Source organism: Hyaena hyaena, unplaced genomic scaffold (assembly GCF_003009895.1).
Source record: "Hyaena hyaena isolate Hyena2069 unplaced genomic scaffold, ASM300989v1 scaffold_120, whole genome shotgun sequence".
In the NCBI taxonomy this organism is placed as follows: Eukaryota; Metazoa; Chordata; class Mammalia; order Carnivora; family Hyaenidae; genus Hyaena; species Hyaena hyaena.
In genome coordinates, this window is record NW_024080752.1 from 292,449 (window position 1) to 318,309 (window position 25,861).

The 25,861-nt window shown below is 45.2% G+C and overlaps 1 protein-coding gene across 1 annotated transcript in view; it reads left to right on the plus strand.

Moving 5' to 3' along the window:
• The first annotated feature begins 252 nt into the window (after positions 1-252).
• The window catches only part of ONECUT1 (one cut homeobox 1), a 37,740-nt gene continuing 12,131 nt past the window's right edge, over positions 253-25,861 (plus strand). Inside the window, exon 1 of the mRNA XM_039237141.1 lies at positions 253-1,357. Within this exon, the coding sequence (XP_039093072.1) occupies positions 253-1,357 (1,105 nt within the window). The remainder of the gene's footprint in view (positions 1,358-25,861) is intronic.

Consider the following 25,861-nt stretch of genomic DNA (forward strand, 5'->3'; position numbering starts at 1 on the left):
CGCTCGCCCAACGGCACGGATCCCTTTTGGAAATTAATATTTAAAAAAAAGCCGAGGACGCAGAGGGGAAGGTGGGGGCAAGAGGGAAGGCGAGACACACACAGAGAGAGACAGAGCCCCACAGTGAGAGGAAGGCAGGCAGGCAGGCAACAGTCGCCGGCAGCCGATGTGAAGACCGGACTGCTTGCGCCCTTCGCCGCCTCTGCCCGGCCTCATCGATGTTGTGTCCGCCGCCCGCTCGCCCGGATCACGATGAACGCGCAGCTGACCATGGAGGCGATCGGCGAGCTGCACGGGGTGAGCCATGAGCCAGTGCCCGCTCCTGCCGACCTCCTGGGCGGCAGTCCCCACGCGCGAAGCTCCGTGGCGCACCGTGGCAGCCACTTGCCCCCCGCGCACCCGCGTTCCATGGGCATGGCGTCCTTGCTAGACGGCGGCGGCGGCGGCGGAGATTACCACCACCACCACCGGGCCCCCGAGCACAGCCTGGCCGGCCCCCTGCACCCCACCATGACTATGGCCTGCGAGACTCCCCCAGGTATGAGCATGCCCACCACCTACACCACCTTAACCCCTCTGCAGCCGCTGCCGCCCATCTCCACCGTCTCGGACAAGTTCCCCCACCATCACCACCACCACCATCACCACCACCACCCGCACCACCACCAGCGCCTGGCGGGCAACGTGAGCGGTAGCTTCACGCTCATGCGGGACGAGCGCGGGCTGGCCTCCATGAATAACCTCTATACCCCCTACCACAAGGACGTGGCCAGCATGGGCCAGAGCCTCTCGCCCCTCTCCAGCTCCGGGCTTGGCGGCATCCACAACTCCCAGCAAGGGCTCCCTCACTATGCCCACCCGGGCGCCGCTATGCCCACTGAGAAGATGCTCACCCCCAACGGCTTCGAAGCCCACCACCCGGCCATGCTCGGCCGTCACGGGGAGCAGCACCTCACGCCCACCTCGGCTGGCATGGTGCCCATCAACGGCCTTCCTCCGCATCACCCCCACGCGCACCTGAACGCCCAGGGCCACGGGCAGCTCCTGGGCACGGCCCGGGAACCCAACCCTTCGGTGACCGGCGCACAGGTCAGCAATGGAAGTAATTCAGGGCAAATGGAAGAGATCAATACCAAAGAGGTGGCGCAGCGTATCACCACCGAGCTCAAGCGCTATAGCATCCCACAGGCCATCTTCGCGCAGAGGGTGCTCTGCCGCTCCCAAGGGACCCTCTCGGACCTGCTGCGCAACCCCAAACCCTGGAGCAAACTCAAGTCCGGGAGGGAGACCTTCCGGAGGATGTGGAAGTGGCTGCAGGAGCCCGAGTTCCAGCGCATGTCTGCGCTCCGCTTGGCAGGTGAGCGGGACAAGGAGCTGGGCGCGTGGGGAGATGAGAGGTTGGGGAAGCTGAAGGGACCGAAGAAGGGAGGGGAAAAGAGAGGGCTGGGCACGCTTCATCCCATTCTCCTTTCCCCCTAAGAAGGGAGGGGGGGTTCTCCTGGGCCTGGAAGAGCCAGCACGCGGCTCCCAGGCGCAGACCGCCTCCTCCAGGACTCAGTGCATTGCGCAGTGTGGTAGACTCCCGGAGCTGAGCAGTACCGCCGGGGCGACTGCGGGGACGCGTTTGTGCTCGAGACAGTGCTGGAAGCGCTCACCGCCGGAGGCGAAGGGAGACCCCGGCACCTGACCGGTTACGGTCTGTGCGTCGCTTATCAGTTGGACGCTCCCGGTTTGGGAACAGGAAGGCGACGCGTGCGTGGAACTGCGCTCAGATTTTGCCAGCCAGTACCCCTGGCACACACCCGGGTGTTGAGCTGGAGTGTGCCGCAGCCGCCCGCCCACGTTTGGCTGGACATAGTGCGGTGACCCCCTCCAGAGCTCACTCTATTGGCGCGAGGCAGGGATGGGAGGGATGGGGAGCGCGCTCTGGAAGTTTGGTTAAAGGTTCGGAAGCCGATGGAAGGTGTGTGTTTGGCGCCGACGCTGTGTTTAGAGTTAGCAATCACTCTGCCCCGGTAATCAGCTGTGGAAGGGAAAAGAAGGCAGATGGTGCCGAGGTAAGGATGAAGGCGTCGGATCAGCTAGGGAGTTGACAGCTGAGCCCAGGGACCGCCTTTGCTGCCGACTAGTTTACGACTTCGCATTTCGTTGTTTTTTGTTGTTGTTTTGTTGTTGTTGTTGTTGTTGTTTTCCCCTTCTGCTTGATGTTTCGAGTGAATCCCTATGCAAGGGGATGGGAGTGTGGACATGAGCCCCGAGTCTGCGAGCGGAGGTCTCCCAGGCGCGAAACCCGGAGACCCGGGGTTTCCGAATTGAGCGGGAACGTCTCCTCGGCGCTGTGCAGACAGCGCCTAGCTTTCTCAGCCTCTCAAAGCCAAGGTTCAAGGAAAGCTCCTGGAAGCTGGCCGAGGGCACAGCTTGGCCCATTCTGAATCACACTGGAGATTTCAAGCGGATTCGGCGACCCCAGAGGGCAGAGGACACACGGGGAGGTAAAGCCAAGGGTAGCCGAGGGCGGACACGGTTTGATGAGACCTGGCCGATTTGATTGACTCCTGGGTCCGCGCTACTCCCCCCGCCCCAATCTCAGCCTGGTGCCCTGGCCTGAGTCCTGGTGAAGAGAAAGGTAAAAGCCGGAATGAGGGTTTGTTAATTAACTGATCGTTCTCCATTAATTCGTCCCTGGAGAATGAGAGACAGTCAATCCGCTCAGAGCCGGGGGCACTGAGCCGTTTCACAGTCTAAAATCAAAGCGAGAGGCCAGAGCCCCCTCCCCCACCTGGTGCAGGCCAATGAGAAGCTGGAGCGAGGCAGGTGCTGGCGTGCCAGTGAGCCCGCGGGGGGAGCCGGATACAACCCAAAGCACTCCTAGGGTCTGGGCGCTCCCGCCTCTGCCTCTCAGCCGTGTTGGGCATCGCCGAGCCTCTGCCCAGCCAGGGTTTCCAGCCCAGCCCTGCGCTCTCTGGTTCCAAGCAATGTCCCCATGCAGGCTATTACAGCTTGCGCCTAGAAGTGGGGGGTGGGGGGGCGGCGATGGGAGCTGAGGACAGGAAGGGTGAGAGAGAAGTTGACAAGGTGCCCTCTGGGGCTCGGCAAATCCATTTCGTATTCCTGTGTGCATCCACCATATCGCTTCCCACCCGTGTGAGCTGACCAAGCGCCCAGGGTAGCTGGACAAGGGACGGGAGAAACAGCTACAATTCTCCCCGACCTGCACTGAAAAGTCAGTGTCAGTGTCTTTTCACACGCCCGCGTCAGCCTTGTACTCTGGTTTGAGGACCTTTTAAACAGGCAGTGTGCTCCCACAGGCCCGGCTGTGGGGCTGAGGAAATGGAGGAATGGGATGGAAATGAAGAGAGATCCCCTCAGGGAAGCTTGGTACTTCCCCCCTACTCCCTGCCTAGTGAAGGTGCTGCTCGAGACTTCGGTGACCACCTTTCCCTTCTGCCCCCATGGCATCCTGGAAAATCAGACTGACAGTTTCTGTTCAGAGATGACCCGCAGCCCTGGAAACGTGATCTGCCCGAGCTCCCTCTGACCTGCACGCATGGGCGCCGCAGTGCTGTTAAGGGGGTAGCACAAGTACTGGGACCATCATGTGGGAAGGCTGGACGGCATGCTGCCAGGCTCACAGGATCCAGGAAGTTATTGAAGGGGCAACGGTCTGGCACCTAGCAGCCGCCGAAGGCGAGTCAAGCTCAGCCTGGGCATGTGGCCTTTTTTCTGGGGAAAAAAATTTTAAAAAGGAAAATCAGAGCCTGTGTCAGGACAAGCTTTGGTGCCCATCCCCAAGTGGAATCCACATCCTAAGACCCCAATGAGGACTAAGTGTTTAATTTTCCTTTCTTTAACTTAATTGAAGGGGTTGGAAAGGCTGGGATGGGGATGCTTGCGAAGGAAGCCCAACCGAGAACAATCCCATTATATTGCAGGAACCACAACCAATTTTAAAGTCACCGAAGAACAATGAGGAATTCCTTTAACATTTTCATTTCCGGGGTGGGGTGAGAAGGGAGTGAGGCCTTTTCCTGAAGTCTCCAAATGGTCTCTAGTAGGCCCTGAGTGCAGACTTAAATGCATTGCAGGATGCTTTGGCCGAGGCTGGGGACATTACCGCCATCATCAGCCTTCATGCACAGAGGTGCCCCTTGCAATTTTGGGCTCACTATTGCACTAAAGACCCTTCAACCTCCTCTCTGCCCCGCGGGGTGGGGTTTTTGCTTATTGGCGAAGAGTGGCTTCTCCATGCTCTTCCATGTACGCCAGACTCCACAAAGCCTGTTGCAGAGGGTCAGAACCTCCACATGTGGCAGCATGTTTGGGGAGGTGCTTTCTCCTTACAATATTACATTGGCTTGGTGGTAGATGGAAGACAGGAGGAAATTCTCACCAAATTAACTACCTTTAAAAAAATCAATGTGTGTTCCCTTAATCTAATACTTGCTGCTGTCCCATTAAAGTACGGTGCAACTAGGCTCCAGCCGCTTCGCATCCTGTGTGGGGTGGGCTGGCTGGACTGTATGGGTGGGTGGACGCCTATTAAGAGCTTGATTTAGTTTCCAATTAAATATTCCAGAAGGCTTTGACCATAATAGGGGAGCTGTCAGCCTAGAAAGAGGCTGCAGTGTCCACCCACCAGAGGGCACAGCACCATGGACCCAGGAGGCGAGGCCCCAGGCCCAGGCAGGGGTGGGTGCCAGACCCCTTTGACCCTTGGGTACCTGAAGGAAGGGAATCTCCAAACAGTGCTAGGAAGCCTGCCAGGTCTCCTGCATCTGGGACTGCATCCCCTTCCTGTCCAGAATTGGCCCCAGAAATACTTGGAGGAGAGCCTGAGTCTGGGGCTATGTGTGTAGAGGGGAATGTTCAGCCAGGAAGTGGCCATGAGAAAGTCTCACTGGGACCAACCTGGGCCGTGTTTGCCATAAGTGGCCTTGCGCTCTGGTTGATTGATAACTGGCCTCCTTGCAAGTCCATTTGCTTTTTGTTAATATTTATCCCAGCGGGTGCCATTTCAACTGTCCCCTCAGATCCCTGGGCCAAGTGAACCTAGAAGGAGTATAGTGCTGGGCCTTGGGAAACTCACTTCCCCAAATCTCAAAGACTCCCAGGCAAGGAGAAAAACCAGGCCTGGGCATATGGGGACCTGGGAACTGGAAGAGATCCTGGGCCCAAGAGTAGGAGAAGGTGCCAAATGGACTGGTTCTCTCAAGCCCTACTTCTCACTCAGTGCAGCTGCTCCCAGCCCACTGCAGTTCAAACAAAAGGCCTTCAGGCAAGTGGCCAACCACATCCTCCTAGCAGCCCCAGGAGCCAGTGGGACTGGGGAGGAGGGGCAGTGGGGGGGGGGGGAAGGAGCACCTCCTAACAACGTGCAATGGTAGGGGCAGCCACCATTGCAGACTGAGAAGTCCCAAAAAACCCCCATCCCCTTAGGGTGAATAGTGGCCATGTGCGCAAGGAGTTGGCTGGGAACCCTCCCCCCCCCACCCCCCCTCCCTCCCTACACCAGCCCAGCAGGAATCCAAAAGTTCTCATCCTTAGGGACAGTCACCAAAAAGCTCTGCATGGGCCTTTCTCTCAGCATGTGCCTGATCCCTTGAGAGTTTGGGATCCTTCTTGCAGTCCCCACTAGAGAGCACAAATGCCAGTGAAGGGAGGATGGGACACCTGGTGTTAAGAAGTGTGCATATGTAAAGATTGGAGCCAACTACTTGACTAGGATAGGAATGCCTGTTATTGAGGCTTGAGAAAGCCTGCTGGTTATTTTTAGTGACCCTAGTGTCAGCACACGCAGGATGGCCCACCTGAGACAGATAACCCCATTCTGATGGTGGCTGGCTGTTCCACCAGCAGGTGCAGCCCCAAGCCCCTTGGAAGTGCCCAAAGGGTGATCAGAGTCAGTCAGAGTGACATGCTGGCCCCAGGGGTGTAGTGATCACTAGAGAGCCAGACCCTGCCATAGCTGTTTTGCTACTGGCACTTGGGACAGACTGCTCCAACAATACCTGTGTTGTAGCAGCAAAGCAACTCAGAGCCCAGGCTGCATCTTTCTCTATCTTCAAGCTTTGAGCCTCAGTGCCAGGTTGGGAGCTGGAATCCTGACCTCCCAGATGCCCTCCATTGGGCTCAGCTTCCCCTGGTGTCTAATGAGCTGTGTACGGTGATAGCTGCACACGCCCCCTGCAGGCTGCTGCAGCTGGCCACCAAGCAAGACTCCAGTGGTTCAACATGCTGTGGAGAGGAGAGGAAAGGGATGCTTGCTATGGCTTTGTTTTTAGAACATCGTTGTCCTAGTGATTTGCAAAACAATGATTATTTTTTGATAGGAAAAGGGTATGAAGGAGAAAGAAAGGGCTACATAGTGGATCTGTCTTGGCTCCTGACAATGTCTGGGTGTTACTCAGCTGATGAGACAAAATTGCCATCCCTCCCAAAGTACACCCGAACTCTGACCTCTTGAAACAAGATTCACATTGGATTTTTTATCCAAATTATACTTTTGCTGGCATGTTTTTGTTTGAGGAAAACAGAGTCAGAGCAGAGAAGGTGACCCTGGCAGTGTGGAGTAGGAGGCTGGGGCTGGGGGATGCAGTACTGGATGCGTGGATTAGTGATTCCTTTGTTTTGTTGTTTCCCCTTATAGCTAACTGACAGGAGTCAGGAGGCAGCCCTGAGGCTTTGAGCTTGAAGGTCTTTGTTTCCTCTCGGGTGGGGTGGGTGAAAGGGCATGCGGAGGCCGACCCGCCTGGAGTCTTGGTGTGGCGTCAGGACCCTGGACAGGGCCCCGCCTGCTCTAGCCTGTTCCAGTTTCTTTTTGCTGCTGGAAAGTGGGTAGAATGCCTTTGAAGAGTTGTAGTAAGGACGTGAAAACTAACAGCAAATATTCTGAAGTTTATGAGAAATCTTGAGGCCCGCTAGGAATAGACACCGTCACAGTCAAGTAATCAAAAAGATCAAACCTATCCTCGTCGATCAGGTGATTGATCTTTTAGTCCCTCCCCGGCAGCTTTCTGTGTGCATCTGAGTACATGAGCACACCTGCTTACAAAATCAGAATTCGAGTCCCTATGGGTGTGACAGGGGTTGGATCATTAAGCTAAAACGTTCAATTCAGTCCCTTTGATCCGTGCTGGGGAAAATCTATAGTCATCTCTAATCTACGAGGTCTTTAAGAAGGTTGTTACACGAGCTGTTTTGATGTCATCATTTCCACATTCATGGCAAATTCAGCTAATCAAACAGACCTTGCTACCCAAAGTTCTCAGAGGAAATTGTTCTTACGAGTATATCAGTAAAATTTATTCTTGATTTCCTTGTAAGAAAAAAAAAATCCTCAAGCCTGATGAAGGTGGGTAATTTAAAAAGAGGCTCTCTGTGTGTTCCTCAAAATCCATAGCTAAAACCCTTGTCCTCCAAGTAACAGTGCTCTCTCTTTTTTTAAAATTTTTATGTCTTTTATTTTGAGAGACAGAGACAGAGAGTGAGTGGGCGAGGGGCAGAGAGAGAGGGAAACACAGACTCTGAAGCAGGCTCCAGGCTCTGAGCTGTCAGCACAGAGTCCCATGCAGGGCTTGAACCCATGGACTGTGAGATCATGACCTGAGCCGAAGTCGGACACTTAACCAACTGAGCCACCCAGGTGCCCCAAAAGTGCTCTTTGTAAACTTCACATATTGGAATAGTTAAACACCTTCTTAAGGTTTTAAATCAACCAAGTAGCCATCCTGGATTGGGTGAAAAATGCCTAGTTTCATTTCAGTTAAAACAGCAGAATCTCCATACTCTTGGTAAAATTGAATGGTCCCTAGCCTAGGTTAGCAATAGAAGGAGGGTCTTAACTGAAGTCATGGTAGTTAGAGGATAGATTTCTCATCATTCTGGATAAAAGCATTCAACAAGCATTCAGTAAATACCATTTTTATCATGTCTCTACTTAAATAAGATGAATAGTCACCTTTGGGAGAAGAAAGCCACATTATCTCTACATGAAAAGTGTCAGCATCATAGAGTTTAGTAAAAAGAAAAAACTGATTTCTAATGTGCATGAATTTAGTGCATAATCATAAATTCCTGTCTTCTATCGATAGATATGCACAGGTTTTTATTTTGTAACAAGTATGTTAATACTAGTGAAGTTTAATTTCCTCCTGAAGTGACAAGATTGGAATACATGACTAAACGGTCTGATGATTTTGATACATACATAGAAATTTATGTTTTATCACAGAGTCTTGCTACAGAATCATCTACATTATGTTCCTCCCAAAGATGTTACATTATCATAAAGTTGGGAAAAAGTCAGATTCCAGGATTTTTCTTTTCCTTTAGGTGAGACAATTTGGTAAACCAACAGCTAAACAGAACCAGTCCCTGAAGTCCTACCCACCAATTTGTCATGGCAATTAATAAGGAAGGGGCTTATGTCTGTTGTGACTGTTCTATTAGTCAGGTACTGTATGAGGGCATATGTTCTATTAGTCAAGTACTGTCTGAGGGTATAGGTGTTCCCATTTAGTATTCACTGTCAATTTTAGAGGTTCCCAAATCTTACTACATGTTGGAATCACTTAGGGGTCTTTACAAATATGATTCCTAGCTAAAACCCTAGACATTCTGGTGTAATTAGTATAGGGCATGACCTGGACATTGGGATTTTAATGCTCTAAGGTGATTTTAATGAGCAGCAAAGTTGGGGAGCCACTAGTTTAGTAGCACTTACTACTATCTTCCCTATTTCTATGTTAATTGAAGTTATATAACTTACCTGTGGTAAGCACTGATGTTTTGAACTCAAGCTTTCCCAGCTGAAAGCCTAGAACCCTCTCACTCTCCACCCCGTGCTTGTACAGATTCATCAGGTCATTGGACATAGAATGTGGAGATGTCTGATTTGCTGCCATAAACACCCCATCTGCAAAGTGTCTACATAATGAAGTTCTTGAAATTGAAGAATATGTATCTTTCTCTAGACTCTCAAGGAAAGTTACTTATGAGAACTTATTTCTTTTTTACCCAAGACTTATAAGTGAGCCTCTTTATTGCTCTCTTTTGAAGAAGCAGCCAGAGGGAATGTAAAGTAGTATGAGAGCTAGACATGGAACCCAAGTCTCCTATCCATTTGTTCACTTAAACAGTTATTGATGGGCAAGATCCAATCATTAGATGTGTTCTGTGGGTAGGACTGGTCCACTGGGACTCATGCCTGGAGAAGGGCCCAAAGGCCCAAACCTCCCATACTTTAAGGCATTGGTGTTCTAATTTGCACTTGGACAGCAATTACGTTTCTTTGCTTCAGATCAGTGCCTGTCGTGCTATTCCAAGCTTGCCTGTTACTCATATTTTAGGACCCTCCACTAAAAAATAATAAATTAAACTAAGACTATATATAAGTTGGCAATCATCCAGAGGACAACTTACAACTTCCCTCAAACACTACATGTTTCCAGTTATCCATGTGTCTCTCATCTTCCTTTGCATATGCCACAGGGTACATAGAATCGACAGTTTCTGAAATCACTGCTTTCGTCTTTGCATCTGGTGATGATCTCATAGTCCCAAAGAGAGGTTATCAAAGGAACACAATAAACTATGAGCTTTTCGCTTTCTTTCCTGTTGTCTTCTAAAACAGATCAATGGAGGGGGTTGGGGAGGAGGATTAAATAAATAAACGAGCGAAGCGCGCCACCTAGTGACCCCTGTGCTCACTGCAGGTGAAGTGCGTGAGAGGAGTGGCTAACGCGATTCAAGTATTGATGGAGTCACAAAAATCGTTCATTAAGGCAATTTAATCTTTGCTATTAAATGTCCTTTTAATTCATTTGGGATAATTAAGATGCAGTTAAAGTGATTAAATTCTAATTACTTATGCTAGACAAAGACATATTTGTCACACTAATGCGGTTAACTAAGGACTCAGAAAGAAAGTTAACATTTACTTCAAATGATGCAACTGGTAAAATCAGTTCCTCTTTTCATCATTAATCCAGCGAGCTGGGTGATTATGTAATGGCACTACAAGCTCATTAAATAGGGGAAGTGCTGATTAAAATGACTGCTAGGAGGAAAACCTGAACCAGGAGCACCTCAGCAGTTTGGTTAGCATTCCTAGCAAAACTTCTCGGTGTTCTTTCCCTCCAAGCCCCCATCCCGAAATAATAAACAGCTCCTGAGTTTTATCCTGACATTAAAGAAAAGGAAAGGCCTTTATTGCCAGCCTATAGACATTGTTAAACCAGAAGATATTTTATTTATTTATTTTCATTCATTCATTCACTCATTCATTTATTTATTTCAGAGAGAGAGAAAGAGTTGAGGAGGAGCAGAGAGAGAGGGAGTGAGAGGATCCCAAGCAGGTTACATGCAGTCAACACAGAGCCCAACATGGGGCCCGAACCCACGAACCCCAAGATCATGACCCTAGCTGAAATCCAACACTTAACCGCTGAGCCACCCAGGCACCCCCAACAGGCAGACCTTTTTAAGTGGGAAATGGATTCTCAGTGTGGGGAGAAGCTAGGCAGGTGAGCCGAGGGAGGGCTGGTGAGGGAATTCCTGAAGTGAACAACTCCAGAATGAACATTTCCACTGAAGGCTTTTGAGGCCATTTTCCTTTACTTAAGCACCCTTCGTAGTAAAGCAGTCCTCCTTCTCCCTAGTTCTGCTTTTACTGCCTTTGATGCAAGGGGACAGATTCCTCTGCAGAGGATCATGCCATGCTTGATTGTTATGCACACTCTGAACAGTGCTAAGTTCCTCAGCTGCAAATTGGTCTTTTTCAATATTTTTCTGCATTCCCCTGTAAAGCCATCTGATATAAACCATCAAGTTACTGAGGCTCTCTTACTATAATGTTCACAGACAACTCCCAGCCTCTTATGATAGCTTAATTATCAGTGCTCGTAAGAAGATAAATTGAAGCAACTGAATTTGAAGTTTGCCTTCCTCACAAAAATGACTTATAAAGTAGTGTTTAGCATTTTTTGGGGGGAGGGGGTTGTAATGATCCAAGGATGAACATAGTCAGACATAAAACTGAGGATCATCTTCCTCAGGAGATAGGCGTCATTTAGTATAGTCAAATTTGCATGGTGAAAACCATAATTGTGGAAATTGCATTTTCCCCCTATTTATCCTGGTGGAAATCAATATTATCCCTGTTTCCTTCATAAGCAGAGAGGCTAAAGTTACTAAATTCATCAGTCACATAAGTCAAACAACTGCCTTTAAAAAATAAATTGGCATTTGTTTGGACACTTACAGTTACTATTAATTTGGTAGATCAAGATATGCTACCTTACATTACTAAAACAAAAAAATTAAAATTAAAAATTCTGGACTAAGAATCAAAAGCCCCAGAGACAATTTCTTGCATTAATTAACTCAGAGAACTTGTTATATACCCTTTCTGGGGCCTCAGTCTCCTTAAATGTAGAATGAAGGATTTGACTATAGGGTTCTTTCAGGTCCCACATTCTATAACTGATTGCCTTCTGTGATGACTGTGTATCCACGGCAGTCTCTTGTCTTTATTTAGTGCTCTGCCCCAAAGTCAGGATTCAACAAGGCGTAAGGCCTGGGTGTCAATCTCATGGGCAGAGACTCAAGCTAGGCTCTCTTTTCAGATTGTCAGGAGAAAACACCCCATCCAGTCAGGAGTGCTGTCTTCTGGCACAAATATGCTGCAGTCTGAGTTTCCTGTATCCTAATGACACCAGCCGTTGATGAGGATTTGGATCAACAGGAATTCATACATTGCTGGTTAGGAATGTAAATTGGTACCATTGTTTCAAAAGATAATTTGGCATTGACTTATAAACCTGAACCTACACCTATCCAGTGATTGTACTCTTTGGTATATACCCTAGGTAAACTCACAGATGCTCCTGGGGATGTGTACAAGACTGTAGCAGCATTGTTCATAAGAGCAAAGAAGCCAGAAACATCCAAGTGTCCATTGACAAGGAGTGCATAAATTATAATATATTTACATAATGCAGTAGTATACTACAATAATATTTTGCACTATATATAGCCACAGCTATATACAACAGCATAGTTGAGTCTTAGGAACAATGTTGAATTAAGGGGAAAAAAGCTATGGAAGATCACATCAGAACACTACCACTTTGGGGCGCCTGGGTGACTCAGCTGGTTAAGCTCCATCTTTGTTTAGGTCATGATCTCATAGCTTGTGAGTTCAAGCCCTGTGTCAGGCCCTGTTCTGACAGCTTTGAGCTTGGATCCTGCTTCAGATTCTGTCTCCATCTCTCTCTGCCCCTCCCCTCCCCCAAATATAAGCATTGAAAAAAAGAACAATACCACTTTTCCAAAGCTCAAAAGCAAGCACTGCTGAACAATTTATTGTTTAAAGATACATAAGTATATGATAAAACTATTTTTAAAAAAACAAATGAGGAGCACCTGGGTGGCTCAGTCAATTAAGCGTCGGTCTTGATCGCAGCTCAGGTCTTGATCCCAGGGTTGAGTTCAAGCCCCACATTAGGCTTCATGTCCAGCATTAAAAAAACAATTAATAATGAAGAATAAACTCAAATTCCAGAGTGTGGTTACCTCCAGTAGGGGAAGGTCAGAAGATAAGTAGCTTTACAAGGCAACTGTTTTAGTTCTTTTGCTGGATGCTTCCTTCACAAATGATCATTTTGTTACTAGGCTTCCTATCTTAAATATACATATTGTTCATAGAGGTAAATGCTATTTAATTTTAACATTGGGGAGGAAAAAGATTGTTTTTTCTGGTTTCCCAACCCAAATAGCTCATACCAAACAAACCTCACAGCATTATGATAATTTAAACTGTTCGTAGCAATGTACTAAATGTCAACCCTCTTAGAAATTATATTCTGCCAGTTGTGGACAGGACACAAGAAGTGAAAGAGGATGCTTATAGCAGCATTGTCTACAATAGCCAAATTATGAAAACAGCCCAGTTGTCCATTGACTGATCAATGGATAAAGCAGATGCACCATACAGACATACACACACACACACAGACACACACACACACCCAATGGAACAGCCATTAAAAAAAGAATGAAATCTTGCCATTTGCAATGACATGGTTGGAGCTAGAGGGTATCATGCTAAATGAAATAAATAGAGAGAGAAAGACAAATACCATATGATTTCACTCATATTTGGAATTTAAGAAACAAAACAAACAAGCTCTTTGGGGCGCCTGGGTGGCTTAGTCGGTTAAGCGTCCGACTTTCGCTTAGGACATGATCTCGCGGTTCGTGGGTTCGAGCCCCGCGTCGGGCTCTGTGCTGACTGCAGCTCAGAGCCTGGAGCCTGCTTCAGATTCTGTGTCCCTCTCTCTGACCCTCCCCTGCTCACACTTCTCTCTCGCTCGCTCGCTCTCCTAGAAATAAATAAAACATTAAAAAAAAAAAAAACAAGCAAAGGGGAAAAAAAGAGACAGAGAGGTAAACCAAGAAACAGACTCTTAACTATAGAGAACACACTGATGGTTACCAGAGGGGAGGGGGGATGGGTGAAATAGGTAATGAGGATTAAATGCACTTGTGATGGGCAGCAGGTGTTATAGGAAAGTGTTGAATGACTACATTGTACACCTGAAATTAATACTACATTGTATGTTAACTGGGATGCGAATTAAAACTTCAAAATAAAAACTGAAACAGGAAATTTTATTAGATATGGACAGAAGGGCTTATTTTTCATTCATTTGAGCACCAGCTACAGCATGTGTGCTCACTACTGGGGATGGCATATTTGGTCAACTTTTCTCTTAGGACTCATAAGCTAGTGGGGAAGAGAGACAAATAGCTGTCTCTTGATTCCTTCTTCTTGATTGGGGTGGGGGGGGCATGCACATGCCAAGAGAAGTTTAGGGTGTTATGAAAGGACAAGTTTGAAGATCTGGAAAATGAATATGACTTGGCTCAGAAATGGAAGAAGAGATTACCAGGCACAGGCAACAGCATTATGTGTGGAGGCCCTGGCTGAAATGTTTCTGCAGAAGATGTCTTGAATCTGAATTATTATACAGCTGAAATCTTGTTTCTTCCCTGGCACAGCTGAGTGACATAATACCTTCCCATCAATAACAAAAGTGTTCTCCAAGGCTGTGGTTTTCAGTGCTGGGAAGGAGTGGGCAGAGGGTTTTATATTCCTCTAAGGGAGCAAATCAGGTTGGTGGAGGAGAGGTGGGGAGAAAATAGGTGTTGGTTAAAAAGCTTCACAGGTGATTCTAATATAATTACACGTTGATAATTAGAACATTGATATGGAAGATTTAAGGGCAAATGAGTTTTATTTTTGCCCCTTTATTTACCATTTTTCTGGAATAATCTATAGCTTCATAGTTTTATAATCATAGACAGATAGATAGATTATTCATAGCGGTATTAAGTCAGATGTGTGCTTTTGAAAGCAAATTTGAGTGAGATAATAGAATAGCAGTATCAAGGAACTAGCTGGGAGGTGGGGTGGAAATAGATGATGAAGATCTGATTGTATGTCATTGTCAGCAAAAATAGAGAAAATGGATGGGCAAAACTTGAGAGATATATCTAGAGTCATGTAGAGAAGACATCGTGGAGAGCAAAAATGAGAGAGGAACTGACTCCTACGGTTCTGATTTGGGAAGCTGGGTGCTTAGATATACCGTTAGCCATAGGGTGGCTGTGTTGATGTAAATATAAAGATATAACATTTCAGGGGCGCCTGGGTGGCTTAGTCGGTTAAGCGTCCGACTTTCGCTTAGGTCATGATCTCGCGGTTTGTGGGTTCGAGCCCCGCGTCGGGCTCTGTGCTGACTGCCAGCTCAGAGCCTGGAGCCTGTTTCAGTCTGTGGCTCCCTCTCTCTCTGACCCTCCCCTGCTCACGCTGTCTCTCTCCTAGAAATAAATAAAAAACATTAAAAAAAAAAAGATATAACATTTCAGAACAGCCCACCCTCTCAAGCGTATTCTTAAGAGAGGTGGGCTCTCTGACCTCCACACAGATTTGAGATGTAAAATCAAGTAGATTGCCTCTGCCTCACAGGAACATGTTACTGAATGGGGGAGACATGATGTTAGCATCACCTAGTGAGGTGAAGATTGTGGGTTCAGTCTTTTCGGTCTGGTTTGTATTTCCCCAGTGTTGGTGGGCAGTGATGGGTACTTTCATTCCAACCAGCTGCCTGCCATTGGGCACACAAGAACCATTAAACCCCAGTGTCAAGGGGCAGCCCAAATCTGGTCCTGCTGGCAGAGGAACAAAAGTCTGGGGCTTCTGAGTGGCTTAGTCAGTTAAACATCCAACTTTGGCTCGGGTCATGATCTCGCAGTTGGTGAGTTTGAGCCCTGCATCAGGCTCTGCACTGAAAGAAAGCTCAGAGCTTGGAGCCTGCCTCAGATTCTGTCTCCTTCTCTCTCTGTCTCTCTCTCTCTCAAAAAATAAACATTAAAAAAAAAAGTAATCCTCTGTAACAATTGGTCAGGAGCCCTCTGTCTATAACCGAAGATAACAGAGGAGGGTATAGAAGCACAGGTGTGTCAGAGGGCAGACAGGTATTGGAAAGTCTTGGTTTTTGTCACTTTCACAAGAATGCAAATTTTGCTTTTCTTTTTTTTTTTTTAAATATTTTTATTTATTTCTAGGAGAGAGAGAGAGACAGTGTGATCAGGGGAGGGTCAGAGAGAGAGGGAGATACAGACTCTGAAATAGGCTCCAGGCTCCGAGCTGGCAGTCAGCACAGAGCCCGATGCGGGGCTCGAACCCACGGACCGCGAGATCATGACCTAAGCGAAAGTCGGACGCTTAACCGACTAAGCCACCCAGGCGCCCCGCAAATTTTGCTTTTCTAAAACTAATCTAGTTTACACAGTTGTTGCCCCATGAGCTCCAATTTTTTAAAGAATTGTTTTTAATTAATATTTATTTTTAAGTATGTTCTATGTGCACATTGTGTTGTAAAAGTTAAATAACAAAGCAGGGTGGCTCGGTAACTCAGTTGGTTAAGCGTCCTAAGTGACCTGGTTTTGGCTCAGGTCATGATCTCACAGTTCATGAGCTCGAGCTGAGTTGGGCTCTGAGCTGACAGTGCGAAGTCTGTTTGGGATCTTCTCTCTCCCTCTCTCTCTGCCCCTCCCTGCTCAAGTGTGCATGCATGCACACTCTTTCTCCAAATAAATACATAAACTTTTAATTGATTGATTAACAAAAGTTAACATAGAAAGGTATACAGAGAAAACCAAGTTCTCCTCCTAATCTATTCCCTCAGTACCCAGCCATCCCCCCTCCCCCAGAGACAACCCTTGTTACCAGTTTCTTGGGTATCTTTTAGAGATAGTCTATGGCTTTTCAACTGTGTGAGCATGCATGTGCATGCCTGTGCATGTGTGTGTGTAGGTATGTGTATGTATCCCTCTTTTAAAATAATCAAGGACCTCTTCCATCGCCCAAATAATAACTTTCTGGGGAAAAAAATCAATGCTTCTTGCTTCCTTTATTCTGCTCTTTTGACTGACAGTTGCTTTCCTGTATGTATATATATATATATATATATATACACACACACATACATACATACATACACCCAGCAAGGTACTGCCCAGTACCTTTCCTATATATATATATAGGAAATATATATATAGGAAATATATATATATATATATACACACACACATATATACACCCAGCAAGGTACTGCCCAGTGCAATTATTTGAACACTGAAATTAAGGAGTAGCACCAGTAGGGTTACCACCCTTCTGGGTATATTGAAAGTGATCTCAAGTACTTCATTAAAGTGCTTTAATCCAGTTCTTTTATGAAAGACATCTTTATGTAGGAAAGTTGTTCAAAATTTAAGTTTATGTAAATATACACTATCTACCACCCAGCCTCCCTATTTTAAAGTAATATAACACCCAAATGCAGCTACTGTATCATTTTAGAACACTGCCTTCAATACAAAGATAGAGATTTTTAATGAGTTAATTATTGTACTGTATATATGTTTAGTTTTAGGTCCTGATTTTGTCATGACATAGCCCTAGTAAACATTTTTACTATTTGTTGCATACCTACCATGTCTAGGCACCTTATGTCTTGTTTTTATAATTTCAGTTTTAATTCCAGTGCTCTAAAAAAATAACTTCTTTGTAAAAGAAAATGTTATTCAAGAAAAAAAGATGACAAGAGATGACTGGCTGGCTCAGTCGGTGGAATGTGTGACTCCTGATCTGACAGTTGTGAGTTTGAGCCCCACATTGGGTGTAGAGATGACTTAAAAATAAAATCTTTAAAGAAAAAAAGAAAGAGGGGCATCTGAGTGGCTCATTCTGTTGGGCATTCAACTCTTGATTTCGGCTTGGGTCATGATCCCAGGGTTGAGGGATCAAGCCCCATATTAAGCTCCACACTAGGCAGGGAGCCTGCTTGGGATTCTTTCTCTCTCTCCCTCTGCCCCTCTTCCCTACTTGTGCTCTCCCACTCTCTCTCTAAAATAAAAAAAAAATTAATCTTTATAATAAAAGAAAAAAGATGACAATAATCACCCATAACATCCCCACACAGAGATAACCCCCTCTTTTATGAAGATTCTTATAATCTTTTCTCAATGGGATAATACAAACTATTTTACAATTTTTAAAATTAAAAATTCCCATATTATTAAATTTATGATAGAACATTATAATTCCCATATCATAAACATATGATAGAACATACATAAAAGAATAATGGAGACAATAAAAATTTCTGATAATTCCATCATCCCTTCCCCCTCCCAAATACCCCATGACTAGCGTTCATTCATTTAACAGATATGTGTTTACGATTTGCAGGACAGCAGAGATAGACAAAGATAGTTCCTTCTACTCCTAGAGCACTCTACGTCAGAAAACGTTACAAATTTTGTGTTTTACAGCTATGCTATAATTTAAGCAATCCCCTGTTTTTGGACACTTGCGTTGGTCCATAAATATATTGGGTAAGCATAAATTTTTATGACTTTATAATATTTTAGAAGTATCATAACTGATATAAACTTTCTGACAACGGAATGTCATTGTCACCAGACATTCAGTGATTTCAGGGGTTTTTGTTTGGCTTTGTTCTTGCTATTACCAAGGAATGACACAGCAGTCAGCCACATTATGCATAAAACTTTACTGAATATCTGTTTTACTTCTTCAAAAGTAGTTTCTAACTATTAAGGTAATACATCCAGGATGTAGAAACTTTGGAAAATATGAAACATTATAAATAATACAACAGAGTCAAATTATCTGTCCTATAATTCAGAATGATACCTGGGTATAGATTGGTTTGTTTCTCTCTAGCTCTTTAAAAGTTCAAAAATAGGGGCACCTGGGTGGCTCAGTCGGTTAAGCACCTGACTTCGGCTCAGGTCATGATCTCACAGTTCATATGTTCAAGCCCCACATTGGGCTCTATGCTGACAGCTAGCACAGAGCCTGGAGCCTGCTTCAGATTCTGTGTCTCCCTCTCTCTCTCTGACCCTCCCCTACTCATGCTGTGTCTCTCTCAGAAATAAATAAAAACTTAAAAAAAAATCAAAATCATTTTTTAAAAAGTACAAAAATAAAGATACATTTAAAATTTTTATTTTTCACAAAATTGAGCTCATAGAGAATTTACAATTGAACAAATATTATCCAAAAGCTTGATTTTTAAATTTATTTTGGAAGTTATTTCAGAAATTTTTAAAGGTACAAAAATAAAATAGTACAAAGAACATTCATAGATCCTTTTCCCAATTCTTAACAGGGCCCACTGACCAATTGTTTACATTTTACCCCACTTAAATGTACACACATGCTCAAGCACTCATACTCTCACTCTGTCTATGCCTCTCTCTCTCTCTCTCTCTCTCAAACACACACACACACACACACACACACACACACACACACACACAGTTTTTCCATGAACCATTTGAGGGTAATTTATATACATCTGGTCTCTTTCCCCTAAATACCTGAGTGTATTTCCAAGAGCAGAGAAGATTCCCTTATGCAACTACACTTCACTTTTGTCAGTTGACCCAGTAATGTCCTTCATAGTATTGCTCTCCTCCAAGACAGAACCAGTCTCAGGCTGAGCTGTCTCATATATCCTTTTTTTCCCCTTTAATCTAAAACAATTCCACAGCCTTTCTTTACCTTTTATAGCATACAATTCCCACTTTTTAAAAAAGATATTTCTTATTTTGTGTTAGACTGATATTTCCTCACAATTGGATTAAGGGAATGCTTTCTTACCCAGAAAGCTGCATGGGTGAAGTGTGTTTTCTCAGAGGATCACATCTGGAGGCCACAAAGTCTGTCTGTCCATCACTTAATTGGTGAGTTTATTTTGATCACTCATTCAAGCTGTTGCCGAGTTTCTCCACTGTATAATCACAGTTGTGGGTTTCTTTTTTCTTTCTTAAAACTAATAAGCAATCCAAGGAGAAACACTTCAAGGTCATGCAAATATCTTTGTTTTCAAAATTCCCCATAGATTTGGCTTCTACTGATTCTTGCCTGATCTAGTGCTTATCACAATGCTTTTAGAATATATTCCATCTCTAGCATTCCTGCCATATTTAGCAGTCAGCTCTCAGCTTTCTTCCATGAGCAAGAGCTCCATTCCATTTATTATTGGTGTAGCCTCAGACATTCCTTTACTGTACTCACCTATTTCAGTGCTCAAATTATCCCAGACTTGACAAGGGGGAGCACTTTTGATCTGGCTTCTATGTTCTCATGACATTCTTCCATCTATTTTTTTTTTTTAACTTTCTGGTGTTATAGTAAGATGTGCCAAGATCATCTATTACCTACCCTGTCCCACTCATGGAATCTGCTGTTTTAATGAGCCCTGATATATTTTGGTGAGGAATGATATTAGAGACCAAAAAGTCCTGGGTGTGAGGTGTGTCTGCTAGGGTGACTTTGTTTCGAGATCCTTCAGAAAAATCCAGGAAATATATGCATGTATATTTACACACACACATTATATATGTGTACACATAAACATGATTATGTATTTTTTAAATCGTGAGTTCACACCAATACTTCACATACAATTATAATATATACCCATGGGATTTTTTTCTTGCCTTTCCCCATTCTGTATTTGTACAGGCATACCTTGGATATATTGTGGGTCCAGTTTCAGACCACTGCAATAAGATAAATACTGGAATAAAGTGAGTCAAATGAATTATTTGGTTTCCTAGTGCATATATAAAAGTTATGTTTATGCTATACTATAGCCTATTTTTCAATATAATTTTTAGTTTATTTTAGAGAGCATGAGGAGGGGAGAAAGGCAGAAGGAGAGGGAGGGAGGGAGAGACAGACAGAGAGAGAGACAGGGAGAGAGAGAGAGAGAGAGAGAGAGAGAGAGAGAATCTTAAATAGGCTCCACACTCAGCATGGAGGCCCATGCAGGGCTTGATCTCACAACCCTGGGATCATGACCTGAGGTAAAATCAAGAGGCAGATGCTCAATGGACTGAGCCACCCGGGTGCCCCAAATATAACCTATTAAGTATGAAATAGCATTATGTCTAAAAAAGGTGCAAACCTTAATTAACAATACTTTATTGCTAAAAAATGTGAGCCATCATCTGAGCTTCCGCAAGTCATAATCACTGATCACAGATCACCATAACAAATGTAATAATGAAAAAGTTTGAAATATTTTAAGAATTACCCAAGTGTGACACAGAGACACAAAGTGAGTAAATGCTCTTGGAAAAATGACACCAATAGACTTGCTCCATGAGGGCTGCTATAAACCTTCAATTTGTAAAAAAAAAAAATTTTTAATAAAAAATAAAAATAAATAAAAATAAAAATAAAGCAGTATCCATGAAGCACCATGAAACATTGTCTGTATATCCCTTTCTCTACAGTGAGAACCCTGGCACCCATAACATCTCTATTTTTGTTTCTCTCTCCCCTACCCATACTTACTCATTTACTCAATCCTAACATACATCTAAAATAATTCCACCCATACCCATAAATTAAACAAATCTGCTATAAAAAATTTTGGTAGGGTTCATTTGCAATTCTCCCCCCACACATATGCCCCAGCATCCCTTGGGAACTTGGTAGAAGAAGTCCTACTGATTCAGAAACCCTGAGATAGAGCCCAGTAATCTGTATTTTTATAAGTTCTGGAAGTGATTCTAAAGCTAAATTTTGAGAAGCATAGCTGGAAATGTGCAGCATGGGCTTATGATATGTGTGCGTGTGTGTGTGCATATAACCATGTGTTATTATGTAAAGCAATACTTTAAACATATCTTAAACATAAGGTCACCTGGGTGGCACAGTTGGTTAAGCATCCAGCTTTGGCTTAAGTCATGATGATCACACAGGTTGAGGGTTCGAGCCCCAAGTCAGGCTCTATGCTGACAGCTCAGAGCCTGGAGGCTGCTTTGGATTCTGTCTCCCTCTCCTTTCTACCCCTCCTCCCTCTCCCTCTCTCTCTCTCTCTCTCTCTCTCTCTCTCTCTCAAAAATAAATAAACTTTAAAAAAATAAACATTTTAAATGTAACAGTCATAAAACAGGTCCAAAGCAGATAAATAGGGGTTCTACTGTCACAGCATGGGTGTGAAGGTGTAATGTAAAAGAAAATAAACACCGCAGCTCTATTTTCTCTTCCTGGTGCCAGCCCTGGAAGATACCCCAGATGCAGAGAAGGAAGGGGAGTGTGAAGTACCCTCACCTGCCAGAGGGGGTGACCTCTGATTCCACAGCTGTCTCCTTACTACAGTGGACAAATCAGAGTACAGTCAAGATGGAGGAGGTGCCATCAGTGCTGAAAAGCTCACAGCTGTTAAGCTGATCCTTGCCCCCTCTTCTCACCTAACCTCCTGTTTCTTGAGAATCAGCATATAAATCCCTCTTCCTCCAGCACTGAACACTGTGGATGCTTCTACCCTAACCCCTTACATGCTCACTTCTCCTCTACAGACTTTTATGACAATCAACATACCTGGGTTTTTCAGGGACAACTTCATGGAGGAGAAAGGGAAAAGAGTTAACTGTACCTTCCCTGTCCCCAAGGAAAGATCCTACCATCCAGGGTTTCCTAAACCTAAAATCAAAAGGGATCAACCAGAAAAAGTGCCCAAGTAGAGACACTGGGTACCAGAGGGCAGAAAGATACTGTGACTGTCCTTGCTAAGTCTGAGAAAGACTACTTTTCTTAAAATGCAGATCCCTAAGCCACTCCTGCAATTCTGATTGGGCCAGTCTGCAGTCTTGACAAGTGTATGGAGTGATTCTTTTGATCTTGGCAAGTTCTGAAATACCAGCCTAGGAGCAAGTGGGTGTCCAACTTGGGGATCTGAATTACTTGCGAGGTTTGTTTAAACTGTGTATTTATGAATTCTGTTTTCTCAGAGAATATAATTCATTAGAGATAAGATGGGGTTATGGAGTGCATTTTGAACAAACCACCTCTTCATGTGTCCAAGTGATGCTGATGTATTTGGCCCACAAGTCCATCAGTTAGAATTTCTGCCCTGGAGTCTAGACCTGCTTACTCGGAGTGTAGTCGGAGACCAGCAGCTAGGTGTCACCTGGAGTTTGTTCCTTGTGCAGACTCTTAGGCCCCGCCCAGACCAGACCAGCTGAATCACAGTCTTCATCTTCACAGGATGTCCAAATGACTCAAGTTTGTACACCAAGTTTGAGAAGCACTGATGTAGAGTACTGGTTCTCAACCTGGCTATATATGTTAGAATCACCTCGCGAGCTTTCAAAAATCTCAGGGCCTGGCCTTTGCTAGACTGAGTAAGTCAGTATCTCTGGAGATGGGTTTCAGGCAGCAATGTTTCTTGAAGTTTCTCAGGTGATTCCAATTTATAACCAAAGCTAGGACCCTCTGAGGATCCCTCCAGACTCTCCCACTGCAGAATTCAGGCCAGACCGGAGACCCAGGGTGGAAGGAAAAGCACCTCTCACCTCTCGATCTAAGGTCTCCCAACAGCCAGAGGTCCTATGCAAAAAATCCAATGATTTGGCAGTTGCCAGGAGTAAAAGAAACAAAATGATCTTTCATTTCACATATATAAATCATTCTTCATTTGAGTTTTTCAGCCCTTGATTTGACTGCACCCCTGTATTTGAGGGATGTATGGACCAGTCACCACCCAGACTTAGCAAGGACAGACACAGTATCTTTCTGCCCTCTGATACCCAGTGTCCCCACCTGGACACTTTATCTGCGTGAGGCTGATTGCCCTACTCCCAGCTTATTTCAATGAATGTTTCATCCCAAATTCAGCCCCTCTGCAACTTCTGCTCTTCCACTCTGTTACTACAGTCTCCTCCTTATCTGGCCCTGAACTACTTTCTGATTCAGTCATAGGAGTAATGGCAGTGCTCTCTCTTACTCTCTCTCAAGGAGGGAAGGAAGGAAGGAAGGAAGGAAGGAAGGAAGGAAGGAAGGAAGGAAGAGGAAAAAGGGAGAGAGAAAAAGTAAATCTTTATGGGGTGCCTGGGTGGCTCAGTGGGTTGAGCATCCGACTTGATTTTGGCTCAAGTCATGATCCCAGGGTCATGAGACTGAATCCCATGCTCAGCGTGGAGCCTGCTTAGGATTCTCTCTCTCCACACACCCCCCCCCACTCTGTCCTCCTCCTTCTCTCTCTCTCTCTCTCTAAAAAGGGGAGGTTATTTTTGAAGGAACTCCATTTTATAACTTTCAATTGCTGTGTATGTTATAAAGTATTATACATAGCTATTGATTAAAGAAATAAGATCCATAAATTAAGACTTAAAATTTACAGGGCGCTTGGGTGGCTCAGTCGGTTAAGCAACCGACTTCAGCTCAGGTCATGATCTCATGGTTCATGAGTTTGAGCCCCACATAGGGCTCTGTTTTGACAGCCAGAGCAAGCTTGCTTCAGATTCTGTGTCTCCCTCTCTCTCTGCCCCTCTCCCGCTTGTGCTCTATCTCTCAAAAATAAATAAATGTTAAAAAAAAATTTAAAAAGCTTGCAATTCACAATAGGCCTATTTGAGATAATAACATCATAAACATACAATTCATCAGGTCTATAATTTGTTTTGACTTTTAGAGGAATCAGCATCATAACTAGGGCATGAATATCACGTTTCCAACTATTCATGGGCTCTTTAAATGAGGGATACTGATATAATAAAACTCCAATGGAGCAGGCATTAACAGAAGTTTAGGAATTTAAAAATCAGAATTCCTGAGACAGCCTTTCAGAGAAAAGAGTCACATTACCTTTTGTTACTAACTGAACAAGTTAGGTACAAGGCAGCAGTGTCTCTTCTGCTGGTTCCTTTGAAGCTACAATGCAGGGAAAGAGCTTCGTGGAGGGGAGGGTCAGGTAGTGGGTGTTTCTTCCTGTGAACGTCAAAAAGCTTGAGCTTGTGCTCAGGAAAATGTGTGTGTGTGTGTGTGTGTGTGTGTGTGTGTGTGTGTGTGTGTGAGAGAGAGAGAGAGAGAGAGAGATTGTCAATGCCCAGCAAGAAGACAATGCAAGTCTCATAGGGATATGAAAATATTCATTCAATGAGAATTCTCAACTCACCTTTCTAGTTCAGGCTCAGCCTGTACCAGAGGAACACAGAACAAATGGGAGAAGACAAATTTTGTAGAGGGAAGAACTAAGATAGTCTAGAACCACAGAAAAAGGGCTGTTTGAGGGTCCACAGAGACTGAAAGCTGGTATGATCCTCTAGTGCCCTCCTGGTCTGTGTCTGAGGAATCTCCTGGTCTCCTCCAGTACCATTACGGAGACCTGCACAGGCTGGAATCCTGGCTGCACCATGATGACCTCAGACCAGTCCCTGAGTCTCTGAACCTCAGACAGCCCATTTGTAAACTAGAGATAATAATAGTGCCTACCTCCCACTGTTGTTGAGAGGCTACGTAAGGTGATACACATGCGGAGCTTAGCACAGGGGAGCAGCTACATGCTTCAGCTGATCCTGTTCCACCTGTCCCAAGCACAGGCAGCCTCTGCCCTCCTTGGATTGTAAAGTCCAATAGCCTCACCTCTTGGGCCACAGCCTATTGAGCTTTACCTAGAGAAGAGAGGTGGATGGAAATATTTTATATGCTAACTCCAGAAGGACTCCAGGCAGAAGATGCATGGGAAGGCAAGTCTCTGTCCTAGGTGGCTCTGTTAAAGAAGCAAACCAGACAGAGAGATGAGAGGTTTGGGTGACTTTTCCAACCATAATTTGTTTTTTTTTTTAAATTTTTAGATGTTTATTCATTTTTGAGACACAGAGTATGAGTAGGGGGACAGGGAGACACAGAATCTGATGCAGGCTCTAGGCTCTGAGCTGTCAGCACAGAGTCCAAACAGGGCTCGAACCCACCGACTGTGAGATCATGACTGAAGCCAAAATTGTACACAACTGACTGGGCCACCCCGGTGCCCCTCCAACCAGAATTTAATGAAGTACACTCTCCCAGCTTTAGCTGCTCCCCACCTTTCTTTGCCCACTGGGTCAGCTCAGTTTCCTCTAGCTTCCTCTCAAAGCCCATATCCACGTGAACATAGCTGTCCCCTGCCCCTCTTCACCCCTACCGAGACTAGCTTCCCTCTCCCAGGCCAGCGTGGGTGTGCTGTTCCCTGCAAAGCCTGAACTCCCTCCACATCCTCTCCGGTGCTGCTCACTCTCCTGGATGGGCTCACTGTAATCCTTTCAGCCACAGCGAAACAGGTCTGACTGACAACTGGCCTGCGGCCCACTGGCCAACTGCTCCTGTATTGGCTCACATTGGCTATGGGTTCCCTGGGCTCCCTTTCACCAGCTGTTACTGTCCGTTTAACCATTCTGGAAGAAGTTTTCATGATGTGTCCATTGTGCT